Source organism: Marmota marmota, unplaced genomic scaffold (genome assembly GCF_001458135.2).
Source record: "Marmota marmota marmota unplaced genomic scaffold, marMar, whole genome shotgun sequence".
In the NCBI taxonomy this organism is placed as follows: domain Eukaryota; kingdom Metazoa; phylum Chordata; class Mammalia; order Rodentia; family Sciuridae; genus Marmota; species Marmota marmota.
The window spans coordinates 100,744-126,928 of NW_025999990.1; the positions used below are offsets into that span (position 1 = coordinate 100,744).

The window sequence follows — 26,185 nt, forward strand, 5'->3', positions numbered from 1 at the left end:
TGAGGCTGGCTTTGCACTCCTGATAGTCCTGGCTCAGCCTCCCAAACCACTGGGATTACAGGCATGTAACACCATGCCCAGCATTTTAAACACTTTAATATAAATTTTTCTTTCTCTTTTTTCCCCCAGTGCTAGGGATGGAACCCAGGGCCTCATACATGACAGGCAAGCCCTATACCAATAAGCTATATCCCAAGCTCTAATATAAACTCTTCAAAAATTAGGTATACCCAGTTGTGGTTGTCACAGACCTGTAATCCCAGTGACTCAAGAGGCTGAGACAAGAGGATAGCCAAGTTTGAAACCAGCCTCAGCAACTTAGTGAGGCCCTGATTGTCCTGCCTCAGGAAATTAGCAAATTAGCAAGACTCTGTCTCAAAATAAAAAATAAAAAGTACTAGGGATGTGGTTCAGTGGTTAAGCACCTCTGGGTTCAATCCTCAGTACTAAAGGAAAAAACAAAGATATAATTCACCTACTAAAATGTAAAATAAAAATTACTAACTAACACCAAAATAAATATCATACATGATATTACATATTTTTCCTACTTAACTATTTTGTCATAACTGGCTTTACAGAGACCCATGTTAATATATTATCATTTCAATTTAACTGATTCAAAAAACTTTTAAGCCAATTATAAATAAGAAATATAAAATACTAACTTTAGAGTTTGCATAGCCATGCTTAGGGAATTATAAAGAGATGGTTCTCCATGACAGGTCATATCAACCGCTTTCTTCAAAGATGTTATATGTTTCCTTGGGTTTCCTAAAATAAAAATAGAATAATCTAGTTTTAATAAAATGCTATGTATATATAACATGGAAATATATACTTTTTCTAAAATTTACATATTTATGATATTAAATAAGACTGCCTTCAAAATATATTTATCAAGTTGCACTTTTATCAGAAATATTTGGTAGATAATCTCACTTCCTATTGAAAACCAGAACACAAATAATTGTCTCTTTATATCCAACAGCACACATATTTTTAAATAATATTAACCAAGAGCATATGCATACTTTTTTTACTCTTCATATTTCCATAGTTCATCTTTTTTTTTTCTCCCTAGAATTGGAAACCAAACCCAGAACTTTGTACATGCTAGGCAAGTGCTCTATCACTAAGCTACATCCCCAGCCTTTTTTATTTTTATTTGAGACAAAAACTTGTAAAACTGCTCTGACTGGCCTCAAAACTGTGATCCTTCTGCCTCAGGCTTCCAGATAGGTGAGATTACAGATGTGTACCAACACAAGGCCATAGATCATCATTTTAAAGACCAATATATTTCCACATTTAAAATCTCTGAAATCAGCATGTCTTATTATCACTGGTAGGTGAGCAGCTTTCATGACATAATTGTTGCTACCTACTCAAGTGTAAACCTATGAATAGCTCTTCATATGATTTTGCTTCAATTACACTACATACAATACATTGTGCTACTCAGGTCAAGTACAACTGCCATAAAAATGTTTTTCGAAAATTTATTAAGCAGAGTGTGGTGGCCCACACCTGTAATCCCAATGACTCAGGAGGCTGAGGCAAGCCTCAGCAACTTAGTAAGGTACTGTCTCAAAATAAAAAATAAAAAAAAGAATGAGGATGTAGTTCAAGAGTAAAGCACCCCTGTTTCAAGCCTCAGTATTAAAAAACAAAAAATTAAGTGAAAGATTAAGTGGATTTTATGAATGGTTATAATGAAGTTATTTTAATATTTTCAGGATAAGAATATACATGTCTTAAACACATTTACATTTAACATAATATTATTATTCACTACTGTGGAGACTTCAACGTAAAACAGTTCATCCTGGCTGGGGGTGTAGTTCAGGGGTCCAGCACTTGCCTAGCATGTACAAAGACCTGGGTTCAATCCCCAGCAAAGCAAAAAAAAAAAAAAAAATTAAATTAAATCAAATACAACAACAGTTAATCTTAGATCCCAAGAGATTAACAGGGGTGGAAGGTGACATTATTAAGTTGTTTCACCTACAAAGCACAGAGGACAACTTCATATTACTTATTAGGCAACCCCTATGAACAGGATTAAAAAAATTGGATAATTAAAGCAAAGTCCTTGAGTCCTGTAAAGGTTGTTTTATGCATACCTGAGAGTTCAGTCAGTTTTTCAGCTCTTTTACTCTTAGTTACAATTATTCCAATCTCAAAATAAAAACAAAAATGATTATTAATTTCATATAAAATTATTTCCTCTTGATAAGAATTTATTTAACTAAAATAAATTAGTACCTATAGAAGAAATAAGCAAAACAGGAGAAATTTTTTCTCAGTGTTCTGACAAATAAATTTAGCTATAAGTTCACTGTATATTGTTTAACTTATAGAGTTATTTTGTTTTTCATTGATAAGTGTATCAGAAATGGATACACACTCTAAATTTCTTAATTATAGAATAGTCCTATTTTTAAAAAATATATATATATGTTGCAGGAAAATTGGATTTTTATTTGAATTCTTGCACTTATCTACATACCTGACTGATAGGATTTTGATCAAAATACTCTTCTATGAAGTATTCCAACAACTGTTTGAAGAAAACAAAAAGGAAATATTACATAAGGGAAAAATAACAACCACAAAGAACATGTCCCATTAATGTTCTGTGAAACCTATTTATCAAGCATCACTTCTCATGTTTTATTTTATTTTTAATTTTTTGAACTGCTAGGAATGGAACCCAGGACTCTGCAGACTGTAGACAAGCTCTCTGCCTCTGAGCTATATCCTCAGCCTACTTCTCATGATTTTTAAACTTATAGATGCTATCAAAATAGTAAATAGTAAAAACATGTATTTGAAATGGTGGATGATAAGATAGAAATGAGCTAGGTTTTAAAAGATGGATTCAGGCCAGGCACAGTGAAAAGCACCTGTAATACCAGTCACTGGTGAAGCTAAGGTAGGACAATCTCCTGAGGCTATGAGCTCAAGACCAAGCAAGATCCCATCTCAAAAGAAAAGACCCATTTGGACATGTTAAAAACAATGCAAACAAGGAAAAGATCCAATGAAACCAGAGAAGAAAAGCACAATTGATAGTAGGCTTTTATAAATTAGGAAAGATATGAATGTGGTTGTAAACTGACAAGACAAATTCAATTAAGTCAAAGGAGAATGAAGACTCAGTAAAGAAAATGGATAACTCACAAAGCAAGATGCTGATTTGGGGAGGGAGGGTAGAAATTAAACACACAAATAATTAGCTATTTTGTTTTATTATTTCCCAAAATGACCAGATAGCACTTCTGCTTAGTTATCATTTATATTAACTGAAAAAAAAACTTATTACATTCTTAAATTTTTTTTCTTTAGAATTTCTTACATTTAGTATATTAAATGATTTTATAATACCTTTAAAGTGCATGTCAGTCTATTAGGCTTTAAATCTTGGTCTTCCATTGTCCTTGATGCATCCACTACCACATAAAGGTGGCGCATCTACCCAAAAAAAAAAGGGGGATAAAGTGTAGGAAAAATTTCCAAGTACATTTTTGAGTAAGAAATAAATGTGGCATTTAGAAAGGGCAGCAGAATAGACATTATGATTGCTGTATGTATATAGGTGACTGTATGACCAATGTGATTCTGCAATCTGTACAATCAGAAAAATGAGAAATTATACCCCAATTGATTCAAATGTATGAATTGCCAAGATCATTGTAATGTCATGTATAGCTAATAAAAAAAAAAAGAAATAAAAGTGGCATTTAATATTCACATATTCTGTACATAGATTTTTAATATATTCTTTTATAAGGTTTGTCTTTTACTATTGTTTAGTCTATCAAGCCAGAATGTTCCTCTAATCCAAACTATTCCATATTAGTAAAGGAAAAACTAATAACATACCATTCCAAGTCGCACTTGTCCATGGTGCTCAAATACTCTGTTAAAATTATACAAACATTTTAATGGAACACCATATACTATCAAAAAACTCAATACAACTTTCCAACAAATATGTACCTTTTAGTGAAGTAAATTATTAATTTTTTTAATATAATTATAAGCATTATAGATAGTTCCTGAAGACCATTTCCCAACTGATACAGACTAGGTTGCTAGTTCTTTCTCCCTATTCAGACAAGAAGTTAGTTTCTCTGAAACACAGCTGAAAGGAAGTATTAAGTATGATTATAGATGGTGAAAGGCTTTATGGAATGCATTTTCCTTTTGTAACACACTTAGAAGGATTTATATACCTTTTTCTCTTTGCCTTGAAGAGAATGTCTTCTATTGTAGCTTTAAGTGAACCAGATTCATCTTCTTTAAGAATTTCCCTATAAGAAATAATTGTTTGAAAAGATAAGCTAAAAATATTAACTGGAGAAATGAAACATATATAAAAGATGTGTACATTTTTGCATGTTTTATAGCAGCACTATTCATAATAGCCAAAAACTATTATCAACCTATATGTCCATCAACTAGTGAATGGATAAACAAAAATGTGGTATAACAGCAGGTGCTGGGGTTGTGGCTCACAGGTAGAGCACTTGCCTAGCATGCATAAGGCACTGGGTTCAATCCTCATCACCACATAAAAATAAAAAATAAAGTCCATCAACAGCTAAAAAATATTAAAATAAATGTTTTAAAAAATATTTTTAAAAATGCAGTATAACAATATAATGGAATACTATTCAGCAGCAAAAAAAGAATGAAGTACTAATACAAACTACAACATAGATGACCCTTGAAATAGTATGTTAAATGAATGCTAGACCCACTACACCACATATTGTATGATTACTTTTGTGAAATATCCAGAAATAGAAAGTAGATTAGTGATTGTTTACAGGTGGTAGAAATGAAACTAATTATAAATAGGAATGAAGGATCTTATTGGAATGGTTAAAATGTTCCAAAACTGGGTAGGGGGCGGTGGCATTCACCTGTAATGCTGGCAGCTCAGGAAGCTAGGCAGGAGGAATACAAAGTTCGAGGCCATCCTTAACAACTTATCGAGGCCCTAAGCAACTTAGCAAGACCCTGTTTTAAAAAATAAAAAGAACTGGGGATGTAGATCAGTGGTTAAGCACCTCTGGGTTTGAGCCTCAGTATCAAAAAAAAAAAAAAAAAATCCAAAACTGGTTTCTAGAAATGGCTCCACAACTTAGTAAATTTTCTAAAACAAATCACTGAATTATATATTGGAAATGGGAGAATTATAGCATATGTAAAATACAGTTCACTAAATTAAAAGAGAGGGAGAGAGAGACAAAGAGACAATGTCCAAAAGAAAAAAGAGGGCAATAATGCCCTACTTACCATGTCCTCTCATAGCCTCCTTCCCACCGCTTAGTTCTTTCAGGTTCTTCATCCATATTTTTAAAAATGTATTATTCAGCATTCTGTAAAAAAAAAATTATATCATGAGTTTTCTAAAGATATTTGTTACAAAAATACATCCACTTATTTGAAAGTTCAAGAGAAACTTTAAAAAGTAAAAAACTGAGAATTCAGGGCATCTTATTTTAGTTTCTAGTCTATTCAATTGCTATAGGATGAAAGTACAAAACCTTCATGGAACTCTTTTTTATTTTTCTATTTCCAATAAAGAATATGAGTATTTATAAATAAACTTGGCACCCATAGAAAAAGTATCTTTTTTGTTTATTTATTTTTATGTGGTGGTGAGGATTGAACCCAGTGCTTCACATGTGAGGCAAGCATTGTACCGCTGAGCCACAACCCCAGCCCCTTGAATCTTTTTAATTGTAAAAAAAAAAAAAAATGCTTTATAGATTTATTACTGGACAAGATCACAGAATTATGGGAAGTAGGTACAAGGGTAGCTAAAATAAGATTAACCACAACTGAAAATTATTATGGCTTAGTGATAGACAATGACAATTCATGTACTCTCTCTCCACTTTTGAGCAGGCTTGAATGTTCTTATAATCAAAAGTACTTATTCATTTAGGTACTGAGAATTGAACTCAGATAAGCTTTAAAGTCTCAGTGCCCCACCCCGCCTTTTTTTTGAGCCAGGGTCTTTTAAGTTGCCCAGGATGATTGAACTAACAATCCTTCTACCTCAGCTTCCAGAGTAGCTGGGATTACAAGCATGTTCCATACACCTGGCATAATCAAAAGTTTTGAAAAATGAAAGTTCATTACTTAAGGCTCATAATTCATAAGGTCACAAATTAAACATACAATATGACCTCAAATATTTAAGAAAAAAACAAAGGAAATACTGATATTCAATAAATGGGACAAGTGGTATCAACTGCATGATAGGATGAAGAGTAATTGGATTTTTTTGCTTATTTATTCTTTTCTGTATGTTCTTATTACATCAATTTCTTTCATACTTTAGGATAAAATCAATGAACAATAACCCATGAACAATAACCAAGTAATAAACATCCCTAATACCTTTATCTCCACCTTTCCCAATGCCATCTCCCTTCCTACTGCATGTTCAATTTCCTTCCTCCATAAATAAAGGATCAAAGGATTTTGGGGGTGGGGGTTGGTACTGGGGGTTGAACCCAGGGGCACTTTACCACTGAGCTACATTCCCAGCTACTCGGGAGGTAGATGTATGAGACAGGGTCTTCCCAAGTTGCTGAGGTTGGCCTAGAACTTGTGATCCTCATACATCTACCTCCCGAGTAGCTGGGACTATAGACATTTGCTACCATGCCAGGCCAAGGAATCTTTAAGTGCCAAGACACTGAGGACAATAGCATATCCTCTGTCATTGGCAGAGACAAAGATTATTTTTTGTAATAAGGACCATAACCAATACTTTATCCTCTGTGTATTCACTGCTTCTATAAAAAGCTATTTTAAAAAATATATATATAACTGCCAGGTATGGTGGCACACACCACTAATCCCAGTGAGTCAGGAGTCTAAAGAGAAGGATTACAAGTTCCAGGTTCAACTTCAGCAACTTAGTAAGATTCTCAACAACTCACTGAGACCCTATTTAAAATAAAAAGGACTGAGAATGTAACTCAGTGGTAAAGTGCCCATGGGTTCAATCCTCAGTACCAAAAAAATAAATAATAAAATCTGAAGATCTGACCTATAAGTAGACATTTGGAATTAAAATCTACTGACAAGTTGGATGGAGCCTGCTTCTAAGGCTTCACTTCTTTTTGTGGCACCTACTGCAACAGATATTATTAACTAAAATTCTGTATATTTCCCACTACATAAATAAACCACTCACTGTCACTGAAAGAAATCCTGAAAGTTCATCACTTAAGGCTCATAATTCATAAGGACACAAATTAAACATACAATATGACCTTGTATTGAAAGGAAACTTGGTGACCGACTTTAATATCATGAAGAACTAGACAATAGTTTTAACATCTGTGCTATTTCAGTACCCTATGTTGGTGCCTTGTGGGTTTGATGATGCGTGTAGGAGCATAATATAGAGACTAAAGTGAACATTTTGATCCTGTGTTATCTGGATTTATTGTGAACATCAAGACCAGAAGGGTTGGTGTTGTGGCTCAGTGGTACAGCACTTGCCTAGCACGTGTGAGGCTCTGGGTTCAATTCTCAGCACTATACAAAATAAGTAAATAAAATAAAGGTATTGTGTCCATCTAGAACTAAAAAACAATATTTTTTAAAAAGTCCAGAAAAGATCACATAATGTTCTCAATATTTTTAAACTCCAATTTTTGAAAACATGGCTCCTGCCATTCATCACATCAATATTTAAATTGCATTTTATTTTTAATTGTTTATAATTATTCATTCTCTGAAATTCATAAACAAAGTGAGAACCAGTGAGTAGAAACTGGAAGCTGGAAAGGTCTCGGCTCATTGTGTACAAGGACATCTTCATTAGAAATATCTGCAATGGTAAATCAGAGAAAGAAAAGGAGCACCATCAAACTATAGATGTACAAAAGTAAGTTGGATGTTTAGAATTAATTCTATTAATAGAGAAGAGTTTTATGCATCTTGGAGAAAGAGGTACTCTGGAAGATCTCCAATGGCTTATGAATTCCCAATAGTTCATCATCTTAAATATGTCGCTGATCCATTTCCTGGAATCCAACCCCAGAAAATCCATATCCCCCAAAGTGAGCCTAGACTTGTGATTGCTGTTAATATGAATTCGGAATGCTGCAAACAAATGGGAGCTTCCCCAAACATCACAATTTGTAAAGCTTTCCCTCACACCTTACTCTGCCAAACAAGTGATGAGACAGGCAAGGGAGATTACTGTCCCCGTTTTTCAGATATGGAACTTGAGGCACAGAAGCTGGTAACTTTTTAGAGAACACAGATGGAGGTAGGTCACCAACTCGAACCAAGCGTAACTGCTAAAACTCTGCCCTAGGTTGAGAGAAACATTCCCGCAAACCGCAGCTCCGATGCTTCCCCACGGCTCCCGGCACGGAAGCCATCCTCCTCCACCTTCACACGCTCCCTGCTACCCTACGGAGCCAGCCAGGGCAATTCAACACGACCTGGGCCCGAAGTCCCCTACTAGCCGCCTCACTTGACAGCTTGCCCGGGCAAGGCGCCGCAAGAACCTCCACCAGCCAACTCACCAATCTTGCGGGGACGATTCTCTGCCGGAAGCGCCGCCCAGTCCTAAAGGAGCGCAGTCAACGTTCTTCCGCAGTGCGCTGCAGTCACGCAGAAACGTTCCGGCTGGGAACTCGGCTGCCAAACATTCTTCCCTGAGCCAACTAGCTGCTTCCTAGCTGGTCTTCGCAAAGAGGCTGGAAGAGCGGTCACTATTCACTCCTGCGAGTTCAGAGGTACAGCAACCGTCCGTTGCGAGCTCTGAGGAGTTTGATTTTGTTGATTTCTAAAGGTTGGGATGAAATACTCTAATCACGGCAGCAGGGCCAGGACCTTGCTGTGCAACGGTATTTTATTAAGCGCCGATACAGTTCTAAGCGCCGAGAAAATGGTAATGAAAACTTAAAAAATCTTTGTCCCGGTAGAGGCTTTTTTTTTTTTTCCCTACAAGGGGGAAAACTATTAAGAAAAACGGGCGCGGTGGCATACTCCTGTAATCTCAGCCACTCGAAGTCTGAGGGAGGAACATCGCAAATTCTAGCCCAGCCTGGGAATATTAGCAAGACCCTGCCTCAAAATAAAAAATTAAAAGGGCTGGGGATGTAGCTTAGTGGTAAAGCATCCTGGTTCAATCACTGGGGAAAGGAAGAAGGGTGAAAAATGTATCAAATGGTGGTGGTACTATTCAGAAAAAATAAGCTTATAGAGGGAAAGGGTTGCAGTTTGAAACACGGTGGTCAGAGGAATTTTCAGTGAGAGCCATAACCCAAAGGAAGGAAGGAGTTAACGTCACCTGGGGGAAAAGCTCTCCAGACAAAGTAAACAGCAAGCACAAAGGCTCTGAGTAGAAACACGCTGGTGTGGTTTAGGGACTGTTGCAGTGGGCGTAGTGATGTCATTGGAATTTTTAGGACAAGAGGCCCAAACAAACTGGGCTCAGTCACCTTCCCAATATGCCAATCAAGGAGACCAGCTGTGGTGAAGAAAAAGAGCTTTTATCAGCCTGGCTACAGTGGGAAGAACAAATAAAGAGGTTCAGTGACCTAAGGTGTTGACAGGAACGTTGAGATTTTACAGCAAAGGTAAGGATCGGAGGGAGCCTTGGTCAGGCCATGGTCCCATTGATCATTTTGGGATTAGTTCTAGGAAGCTCCTGGAAAGCCATTGTCGCTTGAGGGGAGCAGTTCAATTCCCATCATGATTGCTCCTGCTTTGGGGGCACAGCCTTGGTTCCATCATGGGGCAGTTGCTCCTGCTTAGTAAGGGCAATCTCATCAAGGGGTGATCTGCTCAGTGGTGGCATTGCTTGGAGGTACTTTTGGTTCCTTGTCATAAAGATGCTTATCCATCAAACCTGTTCTTAGAATCCAAAGTAAATACCAAAGAGTGGCTCAGAAAGACAAAAAAGTTGGAGGCAAATGGAGGCAGAGATGGACAAAATGGAGTATGTCAGTGACTGAGTCCTTCTTCAGTGGCAGCTAAAATCATGAAGGGGTGGAGGACTAAGAGCATTGTAAGAATTCAGGAGAGGCCAGGATGGCTTTGACCAATTCAATATGGCAGTGCACCTCATGATAAGTGGAAAGACTGGATGTTATATAAAAAAAAAAATCCTGAGCATGATCAATAAAAGTCATTGATCATAACTCCAAAGTTTTTAGCTGAAAGGGTGTAGTTGCAATTGCTGAGAGGCCATGAGTAAGATCAGTTCAGTTTTGGACAAATTGTTTGAGATATATACTGATACATATGGAGTTACTAGAATTTCTCACACTTGAGAAATGGAGAGGCAAGGCAACCTCCAAAGGATCAGAAAAGAGCCAGGGACTAAGGGAGAAATAGCAGAAAGGAACCTCATGAGCAATGATCTCTTTCCTTCTCTTATCAGCATATTCAATCTTTTGTCTTTGTTTTGTTGGTACCCAAATCTTCCTGGTCTGCATTCTACCTCCCTCAAAATCATAAGACAGGTTTCCTACATTGTAGTAGAAAGACCACAGCTGGATTTTAAATTACCTATATGCAAAATGATGATAGCTACAGGGTTTGGTGGCAACTCCAATGTCATTTCCTCTGGAATGACAAGGTCTTATTGTTCAGTTTTTATGTTGTCTCACATTAACAAAGTTTTAAAGGGGGAGAAAGGGAAACTAGCATTGCTGAGTGCTACTCTCCATTTCCATATTTACTTTTAGACAAGGATATATTACCTTTAAAATTAGGTCATTACAAATATCTTTTACAGATTCAAAAACCTGAAGAACAGGATGGTTAAGTAATTCATCCAAGGACCTACTTGAGTAACTGCTGAAGGGCAAAGCCAAGAATAGAACAGATGCTTTGCAGGCAACAAATGAGAAACTTTATGGAATACCCTTCTACATTTTGTTGCTGTCATATAAAAACATCCTGGCCATGTAGCTATATCACTTTTCTAACTACAAAGGGACATAATAATTTACTGATACAATATTTTCTAAAAGCTTCCCTAATTATTCAAGCATTTTACTCATTTCTTTTCAATAGAAAAAATGTTAACAATATAAAATAAGGGATTACGTACTTCTACATCTATTTTTCCTTTCACCCAAGAGGTGGTATAGAGCGCCAGGCACACTGGCACATGCCTGTAGTAATCCCAACAACTCAGGAGGCTGAGGCAAGAGGACTGAAAGTTCGAGGACAAAAAAAGAAAAAGCAAGTGTGAGGACAGCTTTGGCAACTTAATGAGACCCAGTCTCAGAATTAAAAATTTTAAAGGTAGGGATGGAAGGGGGGAGTGAGAGTGGTGTAGTGTAGTAGAATCACGAACACCCAGGAGATCAAGTATGTTTTCTGATTGTTCCAGCTGAGCCTTTGAAAAAATCCAGAGTGGAGACACTTCCATCCTGATGCCCAAGCAGGGAGAATGCCTGGGTGAGAAACCCTAGTCCCAACTGATGCCAGAGCCCCTGGATCCATGATCCACAGTCTTCTGATCCTGGCTTCCTGAAGTGATCTTTATTGCTACGTACTGCATTTCAACAATTATTTTCTTATTTTATTTCAAAGTCCAATTTTATGGCACAATTTTACAATCCTTCCTATTTCATTTTCTGTGTTCAGTGGAAAAATTGTTCTATGAGAACACTGGCAAACTTGCCTTCACAAACAAGGTAAAATGATTTCCAAGAACATAATTAAATGTTTAACAAAAATCAGTGAAGGTGGGTTAGTGATATAGCTCAGTGATAGAGTGCTTGCCTTGCATGCTTGAGGCTAGGGGTTCAATCCCCAGTCCGAACAAATAAAAAGAAAAAAAATCAGTGAATGTGCTCATGCTCATTTCCATTTGATGTGAATCTAAAAACTTTGGAAATGCCTTTTGTATAATATAGAAACATATTACGTAGCATATAGAAAGATAAGAATTTCTTCAATTTGAAGAAGTGAAACAGTGTTCCATGAAAACATTATTTAAAAGTTTATCTTTAGAAACTAATGCAAAATTGTACACAGAAAATTATAAACTTCAATGCCTGAATTGCATACTAAAGATTATTCAATTGTCAGAAAAACAATCAAAACTGGGATAAACACAATCAACTTGGTTAGCATAGTATTAGGAACTAATTTTACTTCTAATAAGAATTTGAAGTTTTTAAAGAAGTGATGAGATTTAAAGGAACGGTTTGAAATAATTTGGTGTTTTATGGAATAGCAGTCTATTTCCAGACACATTAGCCTTCTTACAGCCAAAGGATTGGGAAATTGCCAACAAGCACAGCACACAAAATAGTTTAAAACAAGGAACAACTCCTGAGTGTAGTTTTCCACAGCCTAATATTAACCATACTAATGACATCAAACTGTATATTACAAAAAGAGAACACCAGGTTTAATACCTTATGAAATATGTACAGAAGTTGAACATTCCTGTATGATATAATTCAAGTCATAATTCAATTATGAATGTAATGGGACATTCTGATATAGTGAAAAAGGTCTAGTTGATTACCAAAAAATGCATGTAAACCATAAAAGATAAAAACTACTTAAAAACACAAAATTCTAAACACTAGGTTTAAGCTTTCATTTTTAAAAAGTGTATATATATATATATATATATATATATATATACACACACACATATATATTTACAATCTTTAAATTTCATACATTTGTTAATTTTACATGATCTTAATTAACAGGTGACAAAAAGCAACAAAAAAAACCCTTTTAATCATTTTTATAACAGAAAAAAATCAATAGGGAGGTTGGCAGAATGTAGTATACACAGTAGCTAAAATTCCAAAGGCAGGGACTTTATTATTAATGGAGTCATAAAATAGACATAACCAAAAGCATATGCTAGTACACAAGCAGTCTCACTTCAGAGACTTCATTGCAGGGACCCAGTTTTCTTATTTAAAAAGAAATGATTATAAATAATAATTATCTAAAGCATTGTTGGGAAGATTAGATGCTTTCTTGGGTGTGAAAATTCACAGCACAGTTCATACCAGGACCTTCCTTTAAGGTTTAAAAACCTCAAACAGCATTATTTTGTTCTTAATACGAGAACCAGTGTTTAAACTATAAAATCCTTAATAGGAGTGTTCAGCCCAGTTGATTAACAAAAGTTATTTATAAATGCTTCAATACTGATGATATGAAACTGATGATATTAAAGCTACCAAAACTTTGTAATGAACACCGAGTTTGGCTTCCTAGATAAGAGTCCAAAGTCATTTGCCTTCTGAGAACATTTCAGAGATATCAGATAGATATTCCTTAATTTCTCCAGCACTGTGGCATCTGCCTTCTAAGTTTTCCGTCTATCATAGTCTCCAACCATCTTCTTGATGTGTGACAATTTACTCTTCAACTGTTTGCAGTAATTTCTCTTTCTTTTGTAATCTGCAGACTAAAAGGGAGGAAAAATGAATCACATGAATTCAACACAATTAAAACAGGTCTGCTGAGAAGGCAGAGGTGAACAAAGGGAATATTAGTCATAAAGAATTGCTGAGTGTTAAATGAATATATTTAAAGTGTCTGGTGGTACTGCCAACCACATAGGCAGCTGATTCACTTTACTCAATTTTATGTTCTAACCTGGATTTCACAAAGCATACGCTCACTTCTAAAAATTCATTAAATCACCAAGACGACTTATTGGCCTTTTTTTCTATCAGATCATCTACAAAAATTAGTGAAATAAGAAACTGGCATTATCGAACAGGGGATAAGAGAAGTTTACTACATACTGTTTTAAAACTCTTATTTAAAATCATGATGCTTCATAATTCACAAAAATTTTAAAGTAAAATCTTAAAAATGTCAATGATTGATAATACCAAGTGTTAGCAAGGACACAGAACAACGGGGGCTGCATTGCTCAGAGGGAATATAAATGGCACAACTATCCTGGAAAGCTGTCTGACAGTGTTTACTAAGGCTAGATACACACATGCCTTCTACTGCATGCCCAATGACTCTGATTTCACTTCTGAGTTTGTACCTATTAAATGTTTGCACATTTACAAAAATATTTCATACTGCCTTATTTGTAAAAGTCAAAAATCGGGAACTCAAATGTTGATTAGCAATAGAGTAGATGAATAAATTGTGTGTATGGTTTTTTTGCCATGCTGGGGATAGAACCTTGGGCTTCATGCATATTGAGTTTCATCCTAAGTCCAAGTTGTGTTTTAATCATTAAACACACAGCATAGCAATAAAAATAAATGAACCAGAACTACATGCCAAAATATGAAAGGAACTTGTAAACATCGTAAAAGAAATCCCCCACACAAAATACATACTGTATGATTCTATTTATATAAAGTTCAAGATATCAGGGAAAAAAGATGGGGTGGGGGTTGCCAGGTCACAAGGAAATGTATTTCTTGATTTGGATGCCAGTGCATTGGAGTGCAGTCACTTTATGAAAATTTACCAAGTTGTATACTTTGATTTCAACACTTTGTCTGTATACTTAAAAAAAAAAAGTTTTCAGAAAATCAGTATGGACTGTAGCAGCAAACAACTGAAATTAAAGTTCCAACTGCTGAGTTATAGTATTCCTATCAAAATTACAAGGCTTTTTCTCAATAACCAGTGCATGCATAAGAAGGTATTCTTAGTCATCCTAAAGGTTAAATAAATAAATAAATAAAAACATAGAAAAGATTTTCCTGAAAGAATCTTACAATTCAGGATACTTACTCCCTTAACTTGCTTCAGTCTATTGTATTCATCAGCAGCAGCCTATTAATGAGAAACACAAGGCAATGTGTTTAGTGGGGCATTTCTCTTTGAAGAATAACATTCCTGATGTCGCACTTTGGAGCTAAAAAGACCAGTTTATGATAAGAATATAAGGAATTAATGAAGCTTTACAGCTTTTAAAAATTTACCAAGTTATAGTCAGCAGGAAGGTATCTAGTGACAACATATGGTAGGTGGCAGTACTGGGGATTGAACCTAGGGATGCTCTACCACTGAGCAATACCCCTTGCCCTATTTTTAAAATTTAAGACAGGGCATCAGTAAGGCTGGCCTCCAACTTATGATCCTCCTGCCTCAGCTCCCAAGTAGCTGAGATTACAGGTGTGTACCACCGTGCCCAGCTGAAGAAACGTTTCTGATATTATTTTCACGTGCATTCCATTCATATGGGCAGGTAATAATTTGTTCTGAAGCTTCTCATCTTTCCCCCCATGCCAGGCCACATGCAACACTGACATCAGAAAAGTCTTCTGAATTGTAATGCAGATCTGATCTGGTTATATCCCACTATGAAACTGGTCTGAGATTCCCATAAACTTTACTCATCTAATTTCCCAGTTTGGTGTCCACCATTAGCAACTCCTTTTAAAAAAAAAAAAAAATTAGGCAGGCTAATGCATCAATATTTCTACCATGTTTTCCTTATGGACATCTAATCCTGCATTGCACTCACTGTACACCATTCCCTTCTATCCGTTTTTTGTTTTCCAGTACATAGAACACTTTACCACTAAGCTACATCTCAAGCCCTTTTTAAATTTTATTTTGAGACAAGTTCTTGCTAACTTGCACTCCTCCTCCCTCAGCTTCCCAAGTTGCTGGAAGCACAGACATACATCTCTGTGCCCAGCTCTATCTAGAAATTTCTTTTTTGGAGGGGCAGGGTGTTACGGATTGAACCCGGGGCACCTTACCACCAAGCTACATCCCAAGTCCTTTTCCCTTTTCTTTCTTTTCTTCCTTCAAGATTGGCCTTGCTAAGTTGCTGAGGTTGACCTTGAACTTGTATTCCTCCTGCCTCAGCCTCCCAAGTCACTGAGATTACATATATGTGCCATAGGTATGTGCCTCGCTAGAAAATTTGTGACAGACACAGCTCAGTGATGCTTCCTCTATAACTCACTAGGCCTTTAGTTGACTTTATCCTCTGAGCACTTAAATGTGCTTTCTATACATAACGTAAATACAGCAGTTACAATAATTTATTTACATGTCAGTTTTTCTCTTAGTATATAAATTCTTTGGTGAGGAGGGAAGACATGCATTTTGACTTTATAATCTCAGCACTTCCACATCAACAAAGATTCAAAAAGTGACCAATAAATGTTAACTGAGAAAGGTTTATCACAATACCATATAGAAACCACAAAACAGACAAATCAAGCTATAAAAGCAAATACTTGAAAATGGAAAAGCAGATGGCCTTAATTGAAAAACTGCAAAGAATATTTAATAAAATAAATATGAGGGCTGGGGATGTGGCTCAAGCGGTAGCGCGCTCGCCTGGCATGCGTGCGGCCCGGGTTCGATCCTCAGCACCACATACAAACAAAGATGTTGTGTCTGCAGAGAACTAAAAAATAAATATTAAAAAAAAAAATTCTCTCTCTCTCCCCCACTCTCTCTTTAAAAAAAATATAAATAAATAAATAAATATGAAATTCCAATAAAAATATAAAGTGATGAGAAAGTATTTAATTAGTAATACCTAAGACACAAGGTAGTTAATTTTTCAGGCACTAGAGAGATGTGGGTCAACTGAGCCCCCTAGTGCATTACTAGGGGAATGCAGTTGGTATAATTCTAGAGGACAGTTTTATAGTGAAAGTTAAAATGCAGATACCCTATTGTTCACCCATTCCACATTCTGGCATTTGTTTTAACTAGACAGCAGACAAGAATGCAAAACTGGAGAAGATCACCTGTGCCTTCCAGGGTGGAAGAGACATACTGAATGTCTATCTGCAGAGGATTACTTTTTCTTTTTTGTATGAAGGATTGAACCCAGCGGCAGTCAACCTCTAAGCCACATCCCACCCCTAAGCCACATCCCACCCCTTTTTATTTAGTTATTTTGAGAAAAGGCTGGCTTTGAACTTGCAATCCTCGTGCCTTAGCTTCCCAAGCTGCAGGGATTACAGGCGTGCACCACTGTGGTGGCTGCTGTGGATTACTCTTAAGTAAATTATGGCACAACCTTAAAATTGAAAATTGTGTAGCTATTTTTACAGGTAAAAAATTTTAAAGTAGTTTTTGTTTTTTTTTTTCTGTAGATGGACACAATACCTTTATATTATTTATTTATGTAGTGCTGAGGATCAAACCCAGTACCCCATGCATGCAAGGCAAGTTCTCTCTATCACTGAATCACAACCCAAGCCCTAAAAAGTAGATCTTTATGAGCCCAGAAAACCATTCACAATAATCTCAAAAAATAAACTAAGAAATACACACACATTTGAGAACAAATCTAACCAAGGAGGTCAAAGACCTCTACAATGAAAACTACAGAACCCTGAAGAAAGAAATTGAAGAAAGCCTTAGAAGATACCTCCCATGTTCATTGAAAGACAGAATTAATATTGTCAAAATGGCCATACTACCAAAAGTTTTATATAGATTCAATGCAATCCCCATCAAAATACCAATGACAGTCTTCACAGAATTAGAAAAAACAGTGCTCGCTTCAGCAGCACATATACTAAAACTAGAGTGAAACAGAGAAGATTAGGATGGCCCCTGCATAAGGATGACACACAAATTTGTAAAGCATTCCATATTTTAAGAAAAAAGAAAGACACTAGAAAAAACAGTTCTAAAATTCATTTGGAAGACCCAGAACAGCCAAAGCAAATCTAAGCAAGAAGAGCAATGCTAGAGGCAACAGCACAGTATTGCCACCAAAACAGACAAGATCACTGGGATAGAACAGAAAACACAGAGATAAATCCACATAGATACAGTTTTCTGATCATTAACAAAGGTACCAAAAATATAGACTGGAGAAAAGATAGCCTTTTAAATAAATATGCTGGAAAAATAGGATATCTATATGCAGAAGAAGGAAACTTGATCTCCATCTCTCATCCTGCACAAAAGCCATCTCAAAGTGGACCTAGGAATTAGAATAGAAGCTCTGCAACTGTTAGAAGAAAATGTAGGCTCAACTCCTCCATGTTGGCATAGGCATCAACTTCCTTAACAAGACTCCTAAGGCATAAGAAATAAAACCAAGAATAAGTAGGATGGCATCAAATTAAAAAACTTCTGCACAGCAAAGGAAACTAGAGTATGAAGAGAAAGCCTACAGAATGGGAGAAGATCTTTGTCATCTGTTCCTCAGGGAATTAATATCCAGAATATATAAGGAACTCAGAAAACACACATGCAAAAGGATAACCCAATCAATAAAAGGGCAAAAGAACTACAGAGACACTTCTCAGAAGAAGATATACAAATGACCAACAAATATATGAAAAAATGGTCAACTTCTCTAGCAATTTGGGAAATACAATAAAAACTACATTGAGCCAGGTGCAGTGGCCCATGTGGTTCTGGAGGCTGAGGCAGAAGGACCGGAAGTTCAAAGCCAGCCTCAATAACTTAGCAAGGTCCTAAGCAACTTAGTGAGATCCTGTTTCAAAATAAAATGGGCTGAGGATGTGGCTCAATGGTTAAATGCCTCTGGGTTCAATCCCTGGTACCAAAAAAAAAAACCCTACATTGAGACTTTATCTTCAGTCAGAATGGCAATTATCTAGAATACAAATAATAATAAATGATGGCCAGGATGTGGAGGAAAAGGTGCACTCATGCATTGTTGGTAGGACTGCCAATTATGCCACTCTGGAAATCAGAATAAGAGTCTTCAAAAAACTGGAAATGAATCACCATAAGATCCAGCTATCCCACTCTTTGGTAGTTATCCGAAAGATCTAAAAATCAGCATGCTACAATGATAAAGCCACTTCAATGTTTATAGTAGCACAATTCACAAAGGCCAAGTTATGAAACCAACCTAGGTGTCCATCAACAGATGAACAGGTAAAGAAAATGCAGTATATATACACAATGGAGTTTCTCAGCTATAAAGAATGAAATTATGGAATTTGCTGGTAAATGGATGGAACTGGAGAAATCATGGCAAGTGAAATAAACCATACGCAGAAACTCCAGGGTCAAATCTTTTGTCTTATGTGGAAGCTAGAGCAAAATAAGGGCTGAAAGGGTCCCAGATGACCCTTTCTGATCCCCCAAAGATGGAGAACTAAGTCTCCCCACCACACTTCCATGGGGGGCCAGATTATAAGGTGAAAAGCACACTATTTTTTTTTTTTTCCCTGAATCTCAGGTATTAGACAGGAAGAAAAAGACAAAGCCCTCAACTATCACTAGCTGCTTATCAGGAGAGCTGGGTTTGGGTCTAACTCTGCCACTTGCTGTGTGACTTGAGACAAGTCACTTAACCTCTTTGGGTCTTGGCAAGAAAGCAGACAAAATAAACTTCACAGTGTGCCTTTTGAAAAAAAAAAAAAAAAGAAAAAAAAATGTGGGGGTGGAATCCCATGAATATAGAAGAGATCAGTGGAGTAGAGGTAGGGGATTGAGAGAGAGAGAGGAGGGATGGGAAAAGGGAGGAACTGTGGAATGAAATGAACAAACCTATTCTATGTCCATAAACAAATATACCACAATGAATTTCACCTTTATGTATATCTATAAAGCACTAATTAAAACCCAAAAAGTAGAAGACAACCAGTAAAGTAAAAGAAGGAGAAAAGGGAGAGGGAGGAGGGTAGGGAAAGGGGAAGTACTGGGGACTGAATCAGAGAAAATTATATTCCATGCTTACATAATTATGTCAAAATGAACCCAAATTATGTATAACTATAATGCACTAATAAAAAATATGAAAGGAAAAAGTAGATTTAAACAATAACCACAAACTTTTTTTTTTCTTTTTCTGGTATGGGGACTGAATGCAGAGGCATTGTACCACTGAGCCACACCCCTAGCCCCTCCCCATTTTTTTTTTTTTTAATTTTGAGATAGGGTCTTGCTAAGTTGACAAGACTGGCCTTGAACTTGTGATCCTTCTGTTCAGTTTCCAGAGTCACTACAAACTATTGCTCAGCAAAAGCAAGAAATAAGCAATGCTAGAATATATTTTTTAAGAAGGACAAGATGGGGCTGTGGGTATAACATACTTGATTAGTATGCATGAGACCCTGGGTTCTACCCTTAGTATAAGAGGAGGAGAGGGGAGGGGCCACAAGGATAAAGAATATCCAAGAGTCATAGGAAGCAATTGAAAGAGTTCTCAGTGGTTAAAACTGAAAAAATTTAACCACAAAATAAATTCTATTAGATCATAACTCAAAGTATGAAAAAAATACTCATGAATCCACACTTACATCAATGATAAAATTAACAAATAGATGAGAGACAGACTAATCTCTTTAAAGAGTGACATATCTATATAAATTTCAGTATCCATACAAAATGCCATATAGACAGCTTAAAAAGAAAAAAATAAGCTCAGTGTGGTGGCACACACCTGTAATTCTAGCTAATAGGGAAGCTGAGGCAGAAGGATTAAAAGTTCAAGGCCATGGGCTGGGGATGTGGCTCAAGCGGTAGCGCACTCGCCTGGCATGCGTGCGGCCCGGGTTCAATCCTCAGCACCACATACATACAAAGATGTTGTGTCCGCCGAAAACTAAAAAATAAATATTAAAAAAAAATTCTCCCTCTCTCTCTCTCTCTCACCTCTCTCTAAAAAAAAAAAAAGTTCAAGGCCAGCCTGGGCCACATAAAGAGATCTTGTCTCAAAATAAAAATGGCTTGGGGGTATAGCTCAGTGGTAGACTGCCCCTAAGTTCAATCCTCTGGGATGGAGAAAGAAAGAAGGAAGGCAAGCAAGAAGACAGGCAGGCAGGCAAGAAGAAGGGAAGGGTGGGAAGGAAAGGAAAAAAGAGACAAAAAGAAATTAACTTTATATGGACCAACACTACCTTAACTGGGTGATCAAGGGAAAAATAGTTCATTATTTTACTCTTGAGTAAGAAAGGAGGAAAGATAAAAGATGATTCTGTACTAGAGACTATATGTGCCTACATCAGTCCCTCATAAGGAGGATATGCTAACAACTAGTATTGTGGTGACAAGAATTTTTTGGAGATAGGATTTAAAGTGATATATTTTTCTATATACATTTCTGTATTAAATTTGGGGGTCTTTGTTTGCTTGTGGTACTGAGGATTAATCTCTAGACCTCACACAAGTATTCTATCACTGAACTATATCCCAGTCATTTACTTTTTATTTCAAGATGGGGTCTCACTAAGAAACCAAGGAGCCTTGAATTTGTGATCCTTCTGCCTCAGCCTCCTAAGTAGGTGTGATCACAGGCATGCACCACCATGCCTAGCTCTATATTTTTTTTTTAATATTTATTTTTTAGTTGTAGTTGGACACAATACCTTTATTTTATTTATTTTTATGTGGTGTTGAGAATTGAACCCAGGGCCTCACACGTGCTAGGCAAGCACTCTACCTCTGAGACACAACTCCAGCCCTCTGTATTGAGTTTTTTACAGAAAGCATACATTATGTTTACAAGTAGAAAAAAATAATCTAGCTATTTTCTTTTAAATAGAAAGGAGTAGAGGTACATATAATATGATTTTATAATTCTTAGTACAATCAACAATTTGGAAAAACTGTCATCCAAAACTCATTTCAACTATGAAATTGTGTTTTAGCAAAAAAAGAAAAAAATTTTATCAACTTTAGCATAAAGGATGCTATTTCTCCATAGATTAGAAATCAAATTCTATGCAATATATAAATATCAGGTTTGAATTTACCATGTACTCTTCACTTTCTTCTCTATAGTCATCCAATTCTTTATCTAGACGAGAGAGTTCTCTATTGACCTCGTCAAGTTCTGCTTGTAAGCTCTTGTATTCCTGCAGGCCAGTGTCAAAATTTCGCTTGTAGAGTTGTCTTTGTTGATCTGAAGTGATAGGTGGATATTCCCTAAGAATTAAGAGAGAAAATGACTACATATTTATCCTTAGCAGACGTAAGATCAGTATCCTTCAAAGACAATAAAGCCAGTAGACTATAGAGAATGACCTTCCCTTGTTTACTTTTTTTTTTTTTTAATGCGGGGGAGGGAGATGGGATACAATATCTTCCATTAAGAATGATGTTACTTTTTGGGCTGGAGCTCTGGCTCAGCAGTAGTGCACTTGCCTGGCATGTGTGAGTTAGATTCTCAGCACCACATATAAATACATAAATAAAGGTCTGTCAACAACTAAAAAACAAAAAAAAAAAAATTAAAAAGAATGATGTTACTTTTTATATTACTGCTTGTGGTTTTTCTCTCATAAGTTTTAGAAATAAAGTAGAAAATCAGTTATGAAATTTAAGGTCCAAGTCATAAACACACATTTGCTTTTAACCCAAAAATCACATGATAATAGAATGTTTGGGTTTATTGTCTTAAAACAAATTCTGGAACCCAAAGCCTGTTTTGGTCACTGCAGCAGCACAGTGGTTTACTGGGAGTGGCTGTTTCCTGCTACCACCTACAGTCTTCAGGCTGGCTCATTTAATTATTTTTGGTCTTGTTTTTCCTAAGTGGAAATAGCATATCTTGTATTAAATATAAATGTCCCCAGGGACTAGATAGGAACCAGGGCCCTGATCCCAAGGCAGCTGTGCTGAGCAAACTTCCAGCACTTGCCTTGTTCCCCCCATCCCTCTTTGAACCATCTACAGTGCAGATCTGGGGGGAAGGGATGTAACCATAAGAAAAATCCTAAAATGACAAGGGTCTGTTTAGTAGCTTTGGAAAGGTGCCCTTACTAAGTGTTCTAAAAGGGATGGGTGGGTCTTCAGGGACCCCCTGTACTTTTCAGACTCCTAAAATCAGCCATTGGTTGTTTTCTTACCTTCCCACTGGCCTCAAGAGAGCCAAGAAACTCATACTGCCCTGTCTTCCCCCCAGTTCCACAGGTGAAGGTTGGTAGTCTAGCTTCCTTTCTAAGATACTATTTTAATTTTTGTGAGGCTTTGTAATAAAATGGTACATTTCTATAAAAAAGAAAAGAAATAGCATATTTTGTTCTTTTATTATAAAAGTAGATATTACCCCCCCAAAAGAAACAACATGCTCATGTAAAAACATATGCTCAAGAACACAGCCCTTGGGGCTGGGGTTGTGGCTCAGCAGTAGAGCACTCGCCTGGCACGTGCAAGACCCTGGGTTCAATCCTCAGCACCACATAAGATAAAAAATAAAAAACAAGTGAAATAAAGGTGTTGTGTCCAACTACAACTAAAAAATAAATATTAAAAAAAAAATCATAGCCCCTGGGACAGGAATCCCTTGTTTCTCCTTTGCTAGCAAAGCAATAAAACATTTCTTTTTGTCAAAATCGTGTACTCATTATTGGATTGGCATGGGGGACAAGGGGTAAGTTTTCAGTAACAAATTGAGGACACAGATGGGACTTGAGAGCAGCTCCTACTCCAGTTTTCTTTCTAGATCTGGCACTCCAAGCAACCCCACTTCCATGAGGAGGAAGCAAGGGGGCTGGTGAATTTCTTGAGAGCAAACTGCTGGAGAGTTAGAAGATGGTTTGCTCCATCTTGGTCCACTTTGAGAAAAAGGAATCTGAACCCAGTGAAGTTGTAACACCCTTGGCCATCTGCATGATCCCTGCCCTATGTATGCCTTGTCTGGTCACCTGCCAACTGCCACCATGGACCTCTAGACTACCCTGATGCCAAATACCCTTAACTGTCCATGTCCTATCTGACAGAGAACAAGGCCTTCAGGTCACTTCCCCTAACTTTGCCCTCTCTCAGCAGAAAGAAGCTTGGAGATGTTGACGCACATTTTTCCTTAGAAATTGACAGTGGGGAAATATAATAGTGGTTCACTTTATGGTTTGAATATAGCATTGCTATTCTGCTACTGCAACTTATTTTTTAAATGGACATGTTTCTTTCTCTGCCTCTCTTCCTCCCTCTCCCTAGTCTTTTGCTCCTTAATCTCAGGGAAAAAAGGATTACCTTTCTTCCCCATCCTAGGCAGAGGTATTTGTCCTTGAGCACACCCCCACCACAAGAATGAAGTAATTCAGACGTGGGGGTGGCACCAGAAGATCTAAAAAATGACTATCTCCCAAATAATAATGAATTATAACTCTGGGCAGAGAACATTTGGAATGTAGCCTGTGAATCACTGCTTTAAAAATTCCCTGTTCCCTCTGATGAGCAGAATCACAGTATCTGGGACTGGAGTCCCTGTGTTTCTCCTTCGCTAGCAAAACAATAAAACTTCTTTCTACTTTTTCTCAAAAAATAAGTGAATAGGGTCTGGGGCTGTAGCTCAGTGGCAGAGTGCTTGCCTAGCACACGTGAGGCACTGAATTTGATCCTTAGCACCACATAAAAATGAACAAATAAAATGAAGTCATTCTGTCCATCTATAACTACAATTTTTAAAAAAATGAATAAAAAGTAAAAAAAACATGCTCATTGGACAAATAATCTGGCAATTCATTACTGTATCAGGAAAACAAATTCTGTCATCACTTATCTCTCTGAATATACCACAACCCCTTGCAAATGAAGATGATGCTATCAACTCATGACACATTGAGGAAAATACTCTGAATTATTTATCCTAATATGAAATTTCAAGTTCTAAATCTAATAGTTTAATATTTTCATTTTTCATGGGGGGAAATTAATGATTTGATCAAAAGGGAAACAAAAATTTAGGATTTCTGAGTTTTTAGTTAAATCGTCTATAATACAAGTTAGGCAAATATTTTACAGCTAGATGGCTGAAGCATGTCAAAAAACTCTTGGGGGAAGGAGAAGATGAGGTGCCAGAATCACCGGTGAGCAAGGGATTTCGAGCTATCCCTGTCCCACCTGCTCCTACTAAAACCTGGAGAAGCAGTGTTTTCATTAACCACCAAGCACATCACAACTGTTTCGGCCTGGTGTCCCAATCCTCAGAACACTGGGGCAAGAAAAGGTTTTGCACTCTGTCCATGTGTACCTAGTGACAGACTAAAACCAACAATGACACAAGTTAACCACAACATTGGCCAGAACTCTAAACTGTTACTGCAATTGTTTACAAAACTGTTTGCCCTGAGTTCTTTGGATTAACCTTTAAAAGAAACTCTGGTTTTTATCATGAAAGCTTAATTTAAGGGGAATTGCTAAAGGAAAGCCACAACACACTCACTGATCTGGGCGGGAATTTTATAATCAGTAAAACAGAATTCCTTTATACTTTTTTTTTTAACTTGAAAAAACCTCTCTTGGGTAATTATTGTTAGAGGACACTGGAGGAATTCACCAGCCATTTTGTGGGGAAGTTGAAAGTGTGTTTAAGACATGGTTACAGTCAAGCAATTGCCTCCATTTCCATCTTGATCACAAAAAGACACTAAGGAAAAACACAACATAACACAACACAAAAAAACTGTCTCCAGTCCTCATTGGCAAAGAATAAAATCATACCACGGAACCCAGTACCAGAAGCAACAACTCCAAACCCGGCTGGCCACGTTGATATTCAGGACATGCAAGTGGCTATAGGAAGAGGAGAGGGACTCTACCTGATCCAGTCCTCCTCCAGCTCATCACAGGATTCTCCACCCGTCGTGTAGTCTGTCTCATAGTGATCTTGCTCTGTTCTCTTGGGCTTTCCTGCTCTTCCCTTAGTGGGAGCCCTTTTTGAAGGTGTCTCTAAGTTACCACTGCTGCTGTAGCGAGGCTGTCTGAAGTCATCCATGGGTGAAGTGAGGGGAAGCTCCTGAGCCACTTCAGGCACCCTAAAACAGAGGTCAGTGTTCAGTGGCCACTGAGTACACTACAGCTCGGCCAGTAATATCATAACCACAAAGGGCAGCAATAACAAGCACTCAGCAATACTTGCATGCAGACACAGGCATTCAAGGGTTTACATGCTCAGCACTGAGCAGATGCCTAGCTTGCCACATTCGTTATGGCACTCTCAGGATCCTCTGATACACAACAGCAGTTCTAAAGGTCTGACATGGGTCGGACGGGGGGATTTTATTTATTTATTTTTTTAATTTTTTTATTGTTGGTTGTTCAAAACATTACAAATTTCTTGATATATCATATTTCACACTTTGATTCAAGTGGGTTATGAACTCCCATTTTTACCCCATATACAGATTGCAGAATCACATCAGTTACACATCCATTGATTTACATATTGCCATACTAGTGTCTGTTGTGTTCTGCTGCCTTTCCTATCCTCTACTATCCCCCCTCCCCTCCCCTCCCCTCC

The 26,185-nt window shown here is 37.0% G+C and overlaps 2 protein-coding genes and 1 non-coding gene across 12 annotated transcripts in view; 1 reads left to right on the forward strand and 2 right to left on the reverse strand.

Moving 5' to 3' along the window:
* Gtf2h2c (GTF2H2 family member C) overlaps positions 1-8,703 on the reverse strand; it is a 38,194-nt gene extending 29,491 nt beyond the window's left edge. Inside the window, exons 1-8 of one of the 5 annotated variants that reach the window (XM_048806060.1) lie at positions 8,577-8,702; positions 5,311-5,393; positions 4,242-4,319; positions 3,889-3,925; positions 3,391-3,477; positions 2,513-2,563; positions 2,127-2,181; positions 669-774 (exon numbers count right to left, since the gene is read on the reverse strand). In XM_048806060.1, coding sequence (XP_048662017.1) covers positions 669-774; positions 2,127-2,181; positions 2,513-2,563; positions 3,391-3,477; positions 3,889-3,925; positions 4,242-4,319; positions 5,311-5,366 — 470 coding nt within the window. In that variant the 5' untranslated portion in view covers positions 5,367-5,393; positions 8,577-8,702. Of the gene's footprint in view, positions 1-668; positions 775-2,126; positions 2,182-2,512; positions 2,564-3,390; positions 3,478-3,888; positions 3,926-4,241; positions 4,320-5,310; positions 5,394-7,800; positions 7,873-8,492 lie in introns of those variants that run through there. The other 4 variants (XM_048806057.1, XM_048806059.1, XM_048806056.1 and 1 more) reach the window with 4 other exon arrangements.
* Positions 8,704-12,218: 3,515 nt separating this feature from the next.
* The window catches only part of Ocln (occludin), a 50,284-nt gene continuing 36,317 nt past the window's right edge, over positions 12,219-26,185 (reverse strand). For all 6 annotated transcript variants that reach the window (XM_015482263.2, XM_015482264.2, XM_015482262.2 and 3 more), the window contains exons 6-9: positions 25,485-25,700; positions 21,696-21,867; positions 14,764-14,805; positions 12,219-13,459 (exon numbers count right to left, since the gene is read on the reverse strand). In XM_015482263.2, coding sequence (XP_015337749.1) covers positions 13,358-13,459; positions 14,764-14,805; positions 21,696-21,867; positions 25,485-25,700 — 532 coding nt within the window. In that variant the 3' untranslated portion in view covers positions 12,219-13,357. The remainder of the gene's footprint in view (positions 13,460-14,763; positions 14,806-21,695; positions 21,868-25,484; positions 25,701-26,185) is intronic.
* On the forward strand, positions 17,504-17,610 carry LOC125617802. Its single transcript, XR_007348916.1, has one exon. It is a non-coding gene; the product is annotated as a U6 spliceosomal RNA (small nuclear RNA).